A 12,556-nucleotide genomic window follows, 5' to 3' on the forward strand; every position below is an offset into this window, starting at 1 on the left:
TAAAGTATCCAAATGTTTTGTCTGATTTGTTTTCATTTGTGCTAAAGTGGTTATTATAACAAAATACAGTACTTAATAAGATGCTTCAGTTTTTCCTTAGTATGTATACTTATTGTCTCTGTTTAAGAATAGTTCTTATATTTAGTAATGCTCTATTATTTATTAACACTAACTTTCTTTTTCTTTTAGCAAAACTGTACAATCTAAAGTGGACTGCATTTTGGTAAGTGCAATACCTAACATCCTGCCATTCTTAAATAAATATTGATTTTAAATACCACTAAGTTCTGTAAGTAAAATTTTACATTTATAACCTCTGGGTACATTCATCATCAACTATCGATGTTTCTTGTATGTATCTCATCAGTCCTAAAAATCATAATTGGGAGCAATTATGGTTTTGAATCTTACTGATCTTTACTGAAAGATTACTTAAAATTGGGTAATTTAAAATTCTTACTATTATGTAAGTAATTATTTAAAGAAAACATTTTTAAATGTTTGGTGGATTGATTTATTAGATAACTTTTGTCATCATTGTTTTGGTGGCTAATGTTTTGGAATTCAACTACAAACACATTGTAAATTTAGGCTATACTTACAAGAATTTTCTTTAATAAAAGCTTTTCATGGGGGCTGGAGAGATGGCTCAGAGGTTAAGAGCACTGACTGCTCTTCCAGAGGTCCTGAGTTCAATTCCCAGCAACCACATGGTGGCTCACAACCATCTGTAATGAGATCTGGTGCCCTCTTCTGGCCTGCAGGCATACATGCAGACAGAACACTGCATACATAATAAATAAATCTTAAAAAAAAAAAAAAAAAAGCTTTTCATATCCTTGGTGAGTTTGTTTCTGTGAGGTTTTTTTGTTTGTTTGTTTTTCATCTTTAGGTTGCTGCTTTTAAGATTTTTAATACAATAATAGTTTAAATTGGTACTTTCTTAGGTCTTGTAAAGATTTTATTCTTATTTATATGTATGTGTGAGTGTCTGCACATGTGTGCAGTTACCTGCAGACCAGAAGAGGCTGTTAAATTCTCTAGAGCTGGAGTTGCACTGGATTGTGAGCCTCCTGACATGGGTATTAGGAACCAAACTCAGGTCCTCTTCAAGAGCTCCTAACTGCTGAGCCATCTCTCCAGCCCTCCTTAGGTCTGTCTGTTAAATGTACAGGGAAAACTAGGCCATCTTTGCCTGCCTTGTCATCCCAGCAGTCAGAAGAAAAGGCAAGGTGACTGCAAGTTTGAAAACCAGCCTAGGTTACCTGGGGGACATCTCTTTCTCTCTCTCTCTCTCTCTCTCTCTCTCTCTCTCTCTCTCTCTCTCTCTCTCTCTCTCTCTCACACACACACACACACACACACACACACACACACCCTCTCTGGCACACATTCACACACAGACACACATGCAGCTGCTGGAATGACAGTTAATACTACCAGCTTTCACAGGAGCATAGGCTATACTCTATGCTCACGAGCATCTAACAGCTTTGCACTGTTAAATTATGAATTGTCAAGATAGCTAATTCCCTTTCCTTGTCATTTCAGAACCTTTTCCTATCCAAATTCTGTAGGGTTTGGTTGGTCAGTTTGAGGTATCTGGTGTTGGAATAAGTATATGATATCTTACTAGTATTTTCTATTATTGTTAGCATAGGAGTCTCTCAAAAGATGGATAAATAGCATTTGTTCATAGGGGGCATATTCCATAAGTTCTGTACATTTCTAATTTAGTGGCTGAAGGATGGCTTTGTTGGGGTGTTTTTGCCTGTGTCTTTCACTTCCTGTTCTCATTAACAGGCTTCCTTTTTTCCTTTCTTTTACCCCTCTACTTGTCATTGTCTTACAATAGTTCTCTAAAATGGGTAATCTTGTTGCTTCCCTTCTACAGGTCAAATAACTAATACTCGTAAATTGAGGTATACATAAGGCATACATACTTTGGAGGATTATTCATGTTTTCTCATTATGGAGAAAATAGGAAGATGAGTAATAATAATTAAATACTAAAAAAGAGCAAAAGATTTTCTGTTAAGTAAACAAATGAACTTGAAATATCAGATGTTGATAAATGCCATCATAAAATTTGAAAAGGGCACATTGAGGCAAATGATGGTGGCCAGATTAAACTTAAGTGTGTGATCAGGAAAGACATTTTTGTTTGTTTGTTTGTTTGTTTTGTTTTGTTTTTTTGGTTTTTCGAGACAGGGTTTCTCTGTGTAGTTTTGGAGCCTGTCCTGGATCTCACTCTGTAGACCAACCTGGCCTGGAAATCACAGAGATCCACCTGGCTCTGCCTCCCGAGTGCTGGCATTAAAGGCATGCACTATCGCCACCTAGCCAGGAAAGACCTCTTTGAGGACATGATAGATGAGCAGACCTGAGGAGTCAACCATGGTCTGGCAAGATGGCTCAGTGGATAATGCATTTGCAATAGCCTGGCAACTCAGTTCCATCCCCAGAGTCCAAATAAAGAGAAAGAGCTCCACAAGTTTATCCTCTCTCCTCCATAAGCATGCTGTGGCATGTCTGTGCACATATACATAAATTTAAAAAAAATCAGTGTTGTGTAATGGCCTGCCAGCAATACGTAGTAGACAAAGTGAACACAAAAATTCAAAATTAAGAATGAGTTTTGAATATTTGAAAAATATAAGGATTCCAGTGAGTTAAAACTCATAGAAAGGAAGGAAATGCTAACAGTTAGAGTAGGAAGTGATGTAGGGAGTAGTTTATGTCTGGTATACTTAGCCATGACAGGAAGGAGGCATGCATCCGAAGTGCATTGAAAGCCCAGTAGAAGGCTTTTAACAGAAGAGAATGCTCAGACATTTCAAAAATAGCATTGCTGAGTCAGGCATGGTGGCACACACCTTTAATCCCAGCACTTAGGAGGCAAAGACAGGAGGATCTCAGTTCAAAGTCAACCTGGTCTACATAGAAAATTCCAGGACAGCCAGGCTACATAGAAAGACCCTCTCTCAAAAAACCAATCCCCTCAAAAGTGTGTGTGTGTGTGTGTGTGTGTGTGTGTGTGTGTGTGTGTGTGTGTGTGTGTATTTGAAAGAATGTACTCTATAGATAAAGGGAACTTGATGGAAGTAGAAAAACTAGTTGGGCTATTCATTAATCCAATAGAGAATTAAAGAATTTTGTGATAGAAAATGTTTGTTATTTTTAAATAATACATTTTATATTTGAAATTGCAGAATAATAGGTTTCTGTTTGGGATATTGACACATAAGTTCTTTGGTATAATATCTTTTTGCTTTCATTTTTAAAAGATAACTTTGCTGGATATAGAATTATTATTTAACACTTTTATGGCTATGAATATGATATTTTATTGCCTTCCAGTCTTTATTGATTATGATGGCAAGTTATCAGTTAATCCATCATTGTTTTCCTCAATGTGATGAGTTCTTTTTCTCTTATTTGCTATCAAAATTTCTTTGTATTCATTCTGTTTCTCATTAGCTTACCCACAAACTCTGGCTCTCAGCTGTTTGACTGTTACATATGTAGTTATTTATTAGTTTGTGTCATCCTACTCAGGATTTACTGAATTCATCTTCAGTAGATTAGTTAAATTTGAAGAGTTTTCAGGCATTATCTCTTCACATACTTTTCTGTTTCTTGGATTTTTACCCCTCTTTAAAATTTCAGTTATGCATAATATTGAAATTACTGATGTTATTCTGGTCTTGAAGACTGTTCTTTTTTCTCTGGTTGTCTTTCTCTCTACTTTGGTTTTTCTATTAAAATTTTCTAAACCAGGGGGCTGGAGATATGGCCCAGTGGTTAAGAGCACTAACTGCTCTTCCAGAGGACCTGGGTTCAAGTCACAGCACCCATATATCAGCTCACAACTGTCTGTAACTCCATGATCTGACACCTTCACACAGACATACATATAACCAAAACACCAATGCAAATAAAATATAAATAAATATTTTTTTTTAATTTCTAAACCTAGGACTCAGAAGCTAAAGCAGGATTGTGAGTTCAAGACCAACCTAGACTATTAAAAAAAAAACTGTTTATTAATTAATAAATTTTTATTAGCTGACTTGTACTCAAGTTTTCCCTTGTTTATATTACTAAAAAGGGTCTTAGGAACCTTTCATGATACAAATGTTCAGTTCTTTGTATATTACAATCAATCCACGTGAGTCTATTAAATGGGTAACAGAATTTATTAAGATATAAATTGAGTGCCAGACGGTGTTGGCGCACGCCTTTAATCCCAGCACTCAGGAGGCAGAGCCAGGCGGATCTCTGTGAGTTCGAGGCCAGCCTGGGCTACAGAGTGAGATCCAGGAAAGGCACAAAGCTACACAGAGAAACCTGTCTCGAAAAAACCAAAAATAAATAAGTAAATAAATAGAGGAAATACACTTACAATTCCAGAATGGAGTAGACAGCACAAGTCATCCTCTGATCTGACCAGGAGCGAAGCCACCTTTAAGGCAAGAGCAAAGAGAAGAGGTCATGAGACCTTTCTCTAACTTCTTATAAGAGGTCACTCATGTACAATGGCAGGAAGCACCTCCTTCTTTGGGCCCTATAGCCCAAGGTCATGGGCAGAGCAAATACCACTACATTTGTATCTTAAAGAATTGAGCAAAACATAGAAAAGCAGTAGTGAAGGCCATTGATTTAGTGAGAATGAAAGCAAAGTACATTCCAAAGCAATGGGCTCCAGAAAGCACATGGTTCAAGAGCTCCTCCTATGTTTCCTCGGGCTTTTAGTTACAAAGGGGAAATGGAGGAGTTCCCTGAGGGGTTAGATCCTTTTTTGACTGGCATAAATGATTAGCATCTCTGCTTATGTAACATCATATTTACTGCACGTGATCTATAATCTTTTTATAGCCATCTGCTTGAGATGCAGTCCATATGCACGAGCTTTTAAGTGGTATCCCAAAGGTCACCTTGGGAAAATGTTGTTTCCTTAGTGTATATGTGTATCTTTAGAGTAATCTCTTACCAGGTTTTATTTCCAAGCCATAGTCAGATTTTTTCCCCCTATTGTTAGAGAGAGCTTGTACAACTGAAGGAACTGTCTAGGGCAGTCCAAGGGGCTTTTTCAATTACTTGATCCTGGAATTAACCTTCCAGGAGGCGCATCTAACCCTACCCCCGGCTTCATTAAGACACAGGCAGCCTCATTTTGGTAGCATTACTATTCGGACAGTTGAGATGGGGTCATGGTAGCAGGCTCAAGCAAGAATAGTAGGGACTTTGATAGTTATCTACTGAAGTTCAGAGTTCTAGTAACAAGTACTTCTTCATGTATTATTTTCCTTTAGTCAGTTTCCAGATGCACACAACTGCTCTTTTTTGACCATTTTTGTGCCATTCTGTAAATGTTTTAAAGGAAGCATTTGCTGGTATCTTTTTGTTTGGTTGATTTTTGTTTTGTTTGAGTTTGGGAGCCAGGGGGTTGTTGTTTGTTTCTTTGTTTTGAGACAGGGTTTTTCTGTAGATAAGGCTGGATGTGGATCTTTGTCTCCTGCCTCTTGAGTGCAAGGATTAAAAGCATAAGCCACAACTGCCCAGCCTTTCCAACATCTTAACTTCACTTTTCCTAATATTTCAACCTTCCCATGGAAATTTTCCTTCTAAAATTTGTATAGTTTAGTCTTTTCTTTTTGATTTTTGAATCATTTTGACTTTGAATTTGTTTTTGGATTCAGTTGATATTTGCCACCTGCATGGGTGTCTAGCTGTTCCAGTGCCATTCGTTGAGAATTGTGTAGCCTATCAAAAATTATAATGTACAGGTCTTTTTCTATACTGTCTTCCCTTCCATCCGTGAAGTCACCCATTGTCTTGTTTGCTGTCACTTTGTATGATTATGATGTCTGGGTAACAGATCTATAAACAATTCAAATTGCTTTTGCCATTTCTATACAAGTTTTAGAGTTACTTTAACAATTTCTATTTTTAGAAAAATTGTCCCATTGATACTTTTATTATGATTGCAGTGACTTTATCAGAGTACTCCTCTGTGAGATTGGGATGTCACTATTAGATGGATCTTCCCCTAATTTCTCTCAATACACCTTTGTAGTTTGCTCTGTAGATTTCATAGAAATTTTCTTAAAACTATTCTTAAGTGTTAACTCTTGAAAGTTTGGCTGCTGCTGTGGTTGGTAATTAAAATATTTTGCTAGCCAGTGCCCTATTGCCTGTATTGACTTTTGGCAGCACACTCTCACTGTTTACAAACTGAATACGGTGGTTGTGGTTTTCTTTGATGTATATGAGTGTTTTGCCTGTGTAGATGTAAAAGCACCTTGATGTGTAAACAGTGCCCGCAGATGCCAGAAGATGTTGAATTCCCTGGAGCTGGAGTTAAAAGGGTTGTAAGCCAACATGTGGGTACTGGAAACCAAATCCTGGTCCTCTGCAAGAGCAGCCAGTGCTCTTAACTTTCCAGCCCTGTAAATATAGTAATTTTTGTAGAGGCCTTAACACTTTATGCCTACTTAATTATAGTATTAATGAATAGTACTTTAATCCCTTTCAGTTTATGTCTAATTACTTTTCCTTGTTGTATCAAAATTCTTGAATTGGTTTTTCTATTTCAAATATGGAAGAGTTCACTGGGGGGAAAAATGGTCTCTGGCTTCTGGTGAAAATGTAGTATACTTGGGCTAGAGAGATGGTTCAGCAGTTACAAGGCCTGACTGCTCTTCCAGAGGACCTGGGTTCATACCCAGCACCCACATGGAAGCTCACAACTGCCTGTAACTCCAGTTCTAGGGTATCTGACAACCTTACACAGACATACATGAAGGCGAAACACCAATGCATATAAAATAAAAATAAAGTTTTAAAAAATTACATATAGTACATTAAACCCATTTTTCCACATGTCAGCAGTTGCTCCTGAGTTCTCTTTCAGAAGTGATAGGAGCTCTCAAGTCTTCTCAGCCCCCACCATGCTTTACATCCTCAGCAAAGATACTTTTCTTAAGTGCTCTCTATTTGCATCACAGTGCCTGACATTGGAGTTTGTGTTGGATTCTTTATGGACAAAGTTCTTCCAAGAGTCAATTCTTTTTGGGTTTTACTTGTTTGTTTGTTTTTTTGTTTTTTGTTTTTTTTAGTTTTGTTTTGTTTTGTTTGGTTTTTGGTTTTTGGTTTTTTTTTGAGACAAGGTTTCTCTGTGTAGCTTTGGAGCCTGTCCTGGAAACTTACTCTGTAGACCAGACTGGCCTGGAACTCCTTAGTGCTGGGGGGAAAAGGCATGTGCCACCACCACCCAGCCCCAAGAGTCATTCTTCATAGGGTTGGAGAAACCATAATTATCTATATGAGGACAGAAAATGGGGGGAAAACCTCTATTTTTGTCTTTTAGTAATGTGTACTACCTGCTATCATTGCTCCTGGTGCCATTACAATACCCAGTCAATAGGAAGCAAAATATAACAAAGAATAACGATGTCTTGTAGGAATCTCTGCTGTAGGTCAGCCATTTTGCAAAGCATTTGCCCTTTTGCTTTGTGGGAAGCCTTTGATCACTTTGTTTTAAATTATGCTTCCCAACATTTTTTTGCTTACAGCATTTATCTTCATCCTGTGGATAAATTTTGTTTATTTTCCAGTTTCATGTTACTAAAATATAAATAATACCTATAATGTACTAAATACTTAATTCTAGATGAATGAATGATTTCATTTAATTTTGAAACTTTCAAGTGTGTTTCATCATTATTGAGTGAGAGGAGAATTAACTTATTCTCCTTAACTGCTAATGTAATGGATAGACTAAAAGTGGTGTGGAACACTAGAATATAGGATACATGCTTTCTAGAACCAGACTCATATTAGAATCACGCCTCCTAAGAGAGATTACACACTCCTAACAGTAAGTTAAAGTAGCTCACTCAAGTGTTTCCTGCCCCTGCCCAATGTATATACTATAATACGTCATTAAAGAGGTATGTGTAAAGAATGACCATTTGAAAAAGTTCCTTTTCTCCTCCTCTGCTATAAGAAGCATTCTATAGTGAATGCTAAATGCTAACCAAGGTCAGCATACTAACCCAGACTTGACTAAAACTAAGACCATGTTTTGGAGCATCTAATTAAAATATACCATGGCTTTAAAATGCTTGTGTTAGAAGATAGGTTTATTTTGTGAGATAACCTTGGGCTAACTTAGTAAAGACATTTTAATTAACTGTGATATTTTTTATTTAGTCCTAAAAAATTCTATGTTGTTTGTATCTTTCCTGTAGTTTTCTTCTAATTTATTACTATTAACTTACGAATCTAAATTTTAAGAATTAAGGAGATAAATAAATAAAATTAACATAAAAACCCAAATTATATTTGAAACCACATTCCTAAATGTAAACTTTCCTTAATACTGGGAATGTTCCTGACAATCTCTTTGATTTTTTTTCTTTCTTATTAAAATCTACTTATACTGTTAGATACATAACTTTCACAGTATTATACACAGAATCCACTTAGAATCACATTATAGTCCTATCTTGGAAAATGAATTTTTCAGCATTCACATTACAGCACCTTGAGATTCTTATTGCTACAATTTCTCCACACATATTGTGGATGGAGTAAATTGAAAGGAGTTTCTTGCTTTGTTTTGTTTCGATTTTTAGATAGGGTTAGAATCCATGATGACAGCAGAGAAGCAGGTGAAAGCTCACACATTGATCCACAACTATAAGACAGAAAGAGAAGGCATCCTGGGAATGGAATGAGTTTTTTGAAAACTCAGAGCCTGCCCATGGTGACATACTTCCTCCAACAAGGCCACACCTCCTAATCCTTCCGAAACAGTTCCACCAACTCGGGACCAAGTATTGAGGTCTGTGAATCTATGGGGGCCATTCTCATTCAAACTACAACACTAGGGTTTGGGGGTTTGCTAATTGGACTTGGTTCACTTTTCCTTCCCTGACGCCTAGTAACTCAACATCTTCCAAGTGTACTTAGATCACATTACTTAGAGCAGAGCAGAGGAATTAAACCATTTTCATTTCATACCTAGTTCAGTAGGTTTATAAATAAAAGGCCAAATTCTTACAGTAATCAAAAATAATATAAAGTGTTTGCTCTCCTGGTTGCTTGATGTTTTCTAGGACAGAAAATAGAAAAATAATTTCCTTTTAGTTTATGTAGGTACCTCACAAAAAGAAATCATACACCTCTACAACACCCCTGATTTCCTAGTAGTTAGGAAACTGAAAATTAAGACCACAAACATGGAAAATAGAGTCCTCATACCTTTGCCTCTATCTTTCTTATTTAATCCTGTGAAACAAAGTGCTGGGATTTGGGATTATGAATGAAGAGACTGAGATATTTGACTACTTGGAACATCGGAAGACTTGTGTTATAAGTCTCCAAAAACAAATGAAACTAAGAGAAAAGTCTTATGAGAACATGTAACTACTGGGGGATTAGTATACCATATTTATGATGAAGAGCCCTTGTTTTAAATATTCTCAACATGAAAAGTACTTTGAATACTTAATTCCAGGGGATTGTCCTCTGGGGAGCAATCACAGTATCTGTTGTTAAACATCCAGATTCTCCAGAAAAAAAGGCCTGGGGTGGTGGCGCACACGTTTAATCCCAGCACCCAGGAGGCAGAGGCAGGTGGATCTCTGTTGAGTTCAAGGCCAGCCTGGTCTACAGAGAGAGTTCCAGGACAGGAACCAAAACTACATAGAGAAACTCTGTCTTGGAAACAAAAATAGAAAAATGAAGAAGACCATTCTATACAATATACTTTTTCATTTATCTGACTTTAGTTTTTTGTTTGTTTTGTTGTTTTTGTTAGCATATACTGATTGTGTAAACCAGTAGCTTTTCTTATAACTTGTTCATAAATGCATATGACTTTTTTTTGTTTGTTTGGATGTTTGGATGTTTTTGTTTTTGTTTTGAAGACAGGTTTTTTTTTTTTTTTTTTGGTTTTTTTTTTTTTTTTTTTTTTTTTTTTTGGTTTTTCGAGACAGGGTTTCTCTGGGTAGAAGACAGGTTTTCTCTGTGTAGCTTTGGTGCCTGTCCTGGAACTCACTCTGTAACACAGGCTGGCTTAAACTCACAGAGATCTGCCTGCCTCTGCCTCCCGAGTGCTGGGATTGAAGGCGTGCGCCACCATCGCCCAGCACTTATGACATCTTGTTGATGCTCACCTCCTCCCCCTTGTTTTCTCTCATTTTCCTTCTATTCCTTTTTCCTTTAAACATTCCTAGTAGTCCCACTTTTATTTTTATGCTCCCTAAAATGCACATATAGAAGAAAATATACAGTATTTTTTGAGACTGGCTTATTTTGTTTCCATCTATTTTCTTACAAATGAGATGATTTTTTTGTGTGGCTGAATATAGCTGTTGTGTGTAACTATCACATTTTGTTTATCTTTGATCTATCAGTGTTTTAGGATGATCCCATTGCATTCATATTTTAAACATTGGGTATGCAAATATTCTTATTGTATATGCTGCTGCTGAAGAGATGTTAAAAAGATTTGAAGCAAATGTAGCATGCCTACCTGTTCTCTCTGTACTTTATTTGTAATGTTTTACAATTTTAGATTTTTGTAATTTTATAATTTTAGATTTTTAAAAACAAAATTGGATGTTACATTTTTAGAAAGGTTTCTATCTGGCCTCATCTGATTTTTTAGTATTCTGTCTCATAAAAGAATTAATTAGACCAAAACAGATAAAGCTTCATCTTAGTTGATGGTGAAAGTATAACCTGATACTTGAAAGCATTACTAAATGAATCCATGAATACAAATTAATTATCCATAAGCTGAGCATGTTTATGAGTGAATACTAGTATCTAAAATAGAGGAACACACAGGATAGTGTTACAAGCTTCAGTTCAAGTTGAATTATTAACAGGAGGTTTTGCTTGTTTTGTTTTGTATAAATGTTTAAAGTTCAGGGGGAAAGGCCATCAAAGCTGTGTTGTGTTTTTTTTTTGTTTTTTTTTTAAGATTTATTTATTTATTGTGTATACAGTGTTCTGCCTGCATGTGTACCTGCAGGCCAGTAGAAGGAACCAGATCTCATTGCATGTGGTTGTGAGCCACCATGCAGTTGCTGGGAATTGAACTCAGGACCTTTGGAAGAGCAGCCAGTGTTGCTAATTAACCTCTGAGCCATGTCTCCAGATGAAAACTGTATATTTTTAAACCCCACATCTCCCCCACAATGCCCCACTTAGATAAGTGTAAATGAGCTTTTGGTTCATTTGAAATTCCAAAATAAGTGAACTACTTGTCTAAATATGAATGGATGAAAGCAAGAACCCTTTTCCTCTTCTTATATTTTCTTATATCAGTTATCGCCCAATTTATTCAATAAACTAGGTAATACTTGAGGCTCACCCTAAATTTGAAACCATTTTTATAACTTTACTTTAAGAATGTCTTTTGCCGGGTGGTGATGGCCCACGCCTTTAATCCCAGCACCCGGGAAGCAAAGCCAGGTGGATCTCTGTGGGTTCAAGGCTAGTCTGGTCTACAGAGCGAGATTCCAGGACAACCTCCAAAGCTATACAGAGAAACCCTGTCTTCAAAAAAACAACAACAAAAAGAACGTCTTAAAAAGTGAAAACTTAAGTCTAGCGATCAAGGGATGTTGGTGTAGGTCATTGTTTTTAAAATGAGATCTTTCAAAGTTTGAGGTCTTCAGATGTGAAGACACATCTGCCCAACTCTGTTATAAACTATAGTTGCTGTACTTTGTTTTTAAGATTTTTATTTAATGTTTATGAGTATTTTGCCTGCGTGTGTGTGTGTGTGTGTGTGTGTGTGTGTGTGTGTGTGTGTGTGTGTGTGTGTACCATGTGTATGCCTGATACCCATGGAGGTTAGGAAAGAATGTTGGAGCCGTGTTTGGTGGCACACTTCTTTAATCTCAGCACTAGAGAGGCAGAGGCAGGTAGATCTCTGAGTTTAAAGCCAGCCTGAGTGAGGACAGCTAGGGCTACAGAGAGGGAGAGAGGGAGAGAGGGAGGGAGGGAGGGAAGGAAGGGAGGGAGAGGGAGAGGGAGGGGAGAGAGAGAGAGAGAGAGAGAGAGAGAGAGAGAGAGAGAGAGAGAGAGAGAGAGAGAGAGAGAGAGAGAGAGAGAGAGAGAAGAATGTTGGGTCCCTGGTTATGAGCTTTAGGAATTTAATCCAGCTCCTCTGCAAAAGCAACAAGTACATTTAACCTCTGAGCTATCTCTCCAACCCTTAAACTATATTTTTTTTGCTGGTAATATAGCATAAATTTTACCATTACTCACACTTAGTATATACATTCACAGTGCAGTACAAGTAATACTCAATCTAATTCCAAACTATTTGCATTTAAGAGGCAATATTGTGCCCTTAATAAATCACTGCACTTCCCTTCACACAGCCTCTTGAGGGGTGGGGTGTCACTGATCTGCCTAGGCTTCTTGTGAATGGTGTCTTTCATTTAGAGCAGCAGTTTTCAACCTGTGGATTGTGACCCCTTTGGGGTCATATATCAGATATCCTGCATATCAGATATTTACATTACAG

General features: G+C 37.0%; 1 protein-coding gene across 2 annotated transcripts in view; it reads left to right on the top strand.

Moving 5' to 3' along the window:
- Positions 1-12,556, top strand: part of Rfx7 (regulatory factor X7) — a 98,227-nt gene that overhangs the window by 50,966 nt on the left and 34,705 nt on the right. For both annotated transcript variants that reach the window (XM_042281244.2, XM_042281243.2), the window contains exon 3: positions 190-223. In XM_042281244.2, the coding sequence (XP_042137178.1) occupies positions 190-223 (34 nt within the window). The remainder of the gene's footprint in view (positions 1-189; positions 224-12,556) is intronic.

The sequence above is a fragment of the Peromyscus maniculatus genome, chromosome 7 (genome assembly GCF_049852395.1).
Source record: "Peromyscus maniculatus bairdii isolate BWxNUB_F1_BW_parent chromosome 7, HU_Pman_BW_mat_3.1, whole genome shotgun sequence".
Lineage (NCBI taxonomy): Eukaryota > Metazoa > Chordata > Mammalia > Rodentia > Cricetidae > Peromyscus > Peromyscus maniculatus.